The sequence below is a fragment of the Glandiceps talaboti genome, chromosome 15 (genome assembly GCF_964340395.1).
Source record: "Glandiceps talaboti chromosome 15, keGlaTala1.1, whole genome shotgun sequence".
Classification (NCBI taxonomy): domain Eukaryota; kingdom Metazoa; phylum Hemichordata; class Enteropneusta; family Spengelidae; genus Glandiceps; species Glandiceps talaboti.
The window spans coordinates 6,323,034-6,327,517 of NC_135563.1; the positions used below are offsets into that span (position 1 = coordinate 6,323,034).

The window sequence follows — 4,484 nt, forward strand, 5'->3', positions numbered from 1 at the left end:
GAATTCTCCAAATAGACAAGGCGGCTTGTTATTGAACCTTGGGGACAATGAGTCAGCTTCTAGTTGACACTCAGAACAGAAATACTTAGTACGACTTTCGTAATTTGGTTTAAGAACTCACTTCGTTAAATTGCTTTGAGAAGTGTTGTAATTGGGTTAGTGTCAGAGTGGATGAAATCAGTGTTACCTGATGTCGTACACATGAAATTCGGTAAAATTATATTATTGACTTACAATCAAGAAGTTTGGGATTGGCTTCTGCTAGTATTATCTCACACTGAGTTTCTACTCAAGTCTCAACAGACGCGAAAAGTTGGGATAAGATCAAGTATTGAGAAAGATATTAGGTAGGTTTTTTTAAGGTAACAGAAACCTCTATGTTAGAGTAATGTATGGCTGTCAGCTTTGTTATATCAGAATCCCGACAAGAGGAGAATCACACCTGACATGTATGACGTATAAACAATGCAAATTGTCAACGTCTTTTGATCTCTGTCGTATCTAATGAGTAATAAATATTCTACGAAAACGGGCCCAGTCTATTTAAATAATTCTGACATTGTAGATAGTTTCAGAACAAATATGGTTGTTAAATAAATAAACAATGTAATCGAAATAGCAGGAGACAGAAATTCATCCCGATCATTTTATCAAACACGATTTTTGAGATCATCGTTATTAACACACAAAACGTCTAGGGCCTGTTTTCCGACGACAGGAATTATTTGTAATGTGTATCGATGCGAGTGTCTGTGATCATACAAGGGCTTAATTCAATTTCGAAAACGTAAATCACGTTTATTCTCAAGGTAAAGACACCTGCCTTTGTGTTTGAATACAAATGAGAGGATATGTTGACAAAGATTACAACAAAAACACCGTAATTAGCTTGTACAAACACTCCGTAATTGCAGTAAGCAACATGAGATTTAGATAATAGGCATATTAGATGGCCTTGATAAGTTGTACAAATGTATGCTTTCCCGTTGTATCATGTTGGTTTCTGAATGCAACACAGGAAGAAAATATCTCTTGTTGTAATAATTTTAGCTAATTCATTTCTTATTGATAAAATAATACGCTCTGTATAAATATTAAAATAATTAGACCATAATCATTGCTATTTAATATATATCCCAAATATGGTAATCAGTTCGCAATTCTATTACCACATGTTTACTTTAGACTGACGAACCATTCTAATTACAGTAAGTATACGCGTACCTTAATTTCATATAGTAATTAAATTGCGACAATAAATTGAGTCCGTTGTAGGATTGCCTAACAGCATACTAAGTATGCCAACCATTGAGAACTTGATAAAGCGTTGTACACCGTGGTTTCTGCCACAAAACATCGAGAAGAAATATTTATACAATTATACAAATTAAATTGATAGTAAATCACAGAAAATAATGAATAGCAAATCCATCGTATCAAGGAATGGATAAAGCATGATTAGACACGTCTATTTAGGTAGCGTGGAGTAGTAAAATTGGAGAAATGTGAATACATGCTTAACGACCTCTTCCTTTACTATAATTTTTCATAGGGTGATCACGTGTCATGCTTTGATTTATTTCATTCGGAGGCGGTAGTCATATTAACTCGTAGTCGGAGAAAGTAATGCTAAGACTAATATATAGGAATACTTTAACTAGGACATTGACGGTTAATGCTGATGAAGTCGTAAAATGCAATGTTAAATTTTATGTAATTGTATTATAGCGGACACATCTAACAAACGTGAGTCTGTATTATTATTATTATTATATATATATATATATATATATATATATATATATATATATAGTTAGTCTAAAACCATATTCACTGCTGGGAATTTGATGTATTTCCAGAAGGCAATGCGTGTTTTATATTGTTCAATATCTGCTGCTATGAAATATTCAGATGTTTTCAGCAATGTGTCAGTTTTCTTTTCTACCTACAAGAGTGTACTGTTGGCGGTAATCAGTCGCTTGTATTAGTAGTTTATTGGCCTCTGGGCATTTCCGAGCCATACAAAATCTATAAAATTATAACAAAGATTCTGTTTTACTGCTCTAGCGTTCATGATTAATTAACGGAACATTGATTCTTCACATCCTGACTGTTTTTACAGACTTCTAAATATGAATGAAGGTTCATTATATATTGACGACCAAATTAACTTTTGATAATGATGTAACTTCTTCGAATACCTTTTATTATCAACGTCTTACTTGCATCTTACTTGTCTTTATATTATAATTTGATGTAAATAAATGTGTCTAGTTACTTTCCTATGTAATACTAAAATATCAACTGATAATATCGTGGTTCCTCACGAGAGTTGCTATGGAAAGCACAAATCCCGTGAGACTTTGTTCGTTAGTAAGAAAGAATAAATAGGGACGCGAGTTCTTTTGATATTCCTAACTCATCATCGAGTGCGGAAGTGTGTGGTATGATTTGTGCAGTAGACTTTAAGTGAAGCTCTTGCGGAAAGCAGTCTTAAAGTGGCGCTTTGAAAAATCTGACTTTTGCAGATCTAATGGACATCACGTGAAAAGGTGGATGAAGGAAGCTGTCATTGGGCGATTTAATAGCAGACTGCCTTACCGCAGTGGGATACCTGCAACTGTATCTCGTGTGTAACACCCAATCAGTCACTGAGAATGTCCGAAGAAACGTTCGCCGACTTGAAAATCGATATCTGGACAAATGAAACTATCGGGTTGAACAGTGAGACTAAATACAATTGGAATGAGTCAGACAGAGTTAATCCAGAGACTGTTGCCAATCGGCCTATGGTCGCCATCGTCATTATCGGCATCGTAATTGTAGCAATAACACTGGCAACCATCCTTGGCAATATTCTCGTGTGCCTTGCGGCGGTAGTCAATCGCAAACTACGGACAGTCACTAATTTCTTTGTCGTCTCGCTAGCTGTAGCAGATTTGTTAGTTGGACTGTTGGTATTACCCTTTTCCGCAACGTATGAAATTAAACGTGAGTGGCCTTTTGGTGTTATTCTCTGCAATATATGGATTTCGATGGATGTTCTACTCTGTACTGTATCAATATTGAATCTGTTTGCTATCAGTTTAGACCGGTACATCGCGATAACCAGACCTATGAGATACCCCCTTATAATGACGACAGGCAGGGCATCAGTTACTTTAGTCTTAATCTGGAGTATATCTTTCCTTGTATCCTTTTTACCAATTCACATGGGTTGGAACACCTCCGATGGAAGAATCCAAAACATTGACTCGCCAGAAAAATGCGATTTTGACGTGAGTAATAGAACATATGTTTTGATTGACGGTTTAGGAACGTTCTTTATCCCCTTGTTTATAATGCTTTTCACCTACTTTCGCATTTTCCGCATTGCTAGAGAGCAAGTGAAACGTATCTGCACCCAGACGAAGGTAGAATGCCAGAACCACCAAATGCGATCACACGACGTGGATGAACATAAAGCAACGAAAACTTTAGCTGTGGTATTAGGAGCATTCACTATATGTTGGGTGCCGTATTTTATTCTCTTTATCTTACGTGCGTTTATTTACGATGCTGATGAGGAAGTAAACTATGATTTATATTCTGTATTTCTATGGATGGGCTATTTCAATAGCACACTTAATCCAAGCGTGTACACTGTCTTGAATCACGAATTTCGTACTGCATTTAAGGATATCCTTTGTCACTGTGGACGCAGGAAAAGGATAGACTCAAACAGAAGCTACATAAACGACTGCTGAAGGAAATGGTACTTCAAGGCAACACAGGATTAATTTTAGGTATTTAAGTCGATCACGAAGTCCACGTTTTCGATGGATTTCACCAGTTAAATCCGTTTCAATCTTTGATTCTCATCAATCGTGCTCATGAAGATCAATTGACATAACGCAGTTTATTGGACGACAAACTGCTTTCTCTAGAGAACACATCTTACGTTTTATGTATCACTAGTAGTCGACAGTGTGAACAACTAAAAGCGTGATACTATTGCCAGAGACCAAATTAACCTATCCACAAAAAATTGAAACATGACATTTACACGACTTCATCTGACAAATTAGTATAAGCAGTCTTAATTTGTTCTTGTTTGAATGCCTTGTTATTTTGTAATGTGCCATCTGAGCCTGTGTATAAAATGTTTTGCTTCTCAAATACTCTACTTTTTAATCTGTTAATGTCGTATAATGTCTTCATTTCGACATGCAGGTTAGCAGCAAATAGATCTATACAGTAGTCTTGTCGTTAACATAACCAGTGGAGCACCAAATATTTCTTTTTAAAAACCAACGTCTTGTAATTACAAAGAAATGGGAAAAACAGTTTATGCTTCGTATAAAAGAAGAGTTTCATAGGAGAAGCTGAAACTAACTGAATATGTATGTATGTATGTATGTATGTATGTATGTATGTATGTATGTATGTATGTATGTATGTATGTATGTACCTTCACACACACATACACGTGCATATATATTATG

General features: G+C 35.6%; 1 protein-coding gene across 1 annotated transcript; it reads left to right on the forward strand.

Moving 5' to 3' along the window:
- The first annotated feature begins 2,657 nt into the window (after window positions 1-2,657).
- LOC144446879 (histamine H2 receptor-like) lies at window positions 2,658-3,746 on the forward strand. The gene has a single exon (XM_078136723.1). It carries the CDS (start codon window positions 2,658-2,660, stop codon window positions 3,744-3,746), a length of 1,089 nt encoding a protein of 362 aa, XP_077992849.1.
- The last annotated feature ends 738 nt before the right edge of the window (window positions 3,747-4,484 follow it).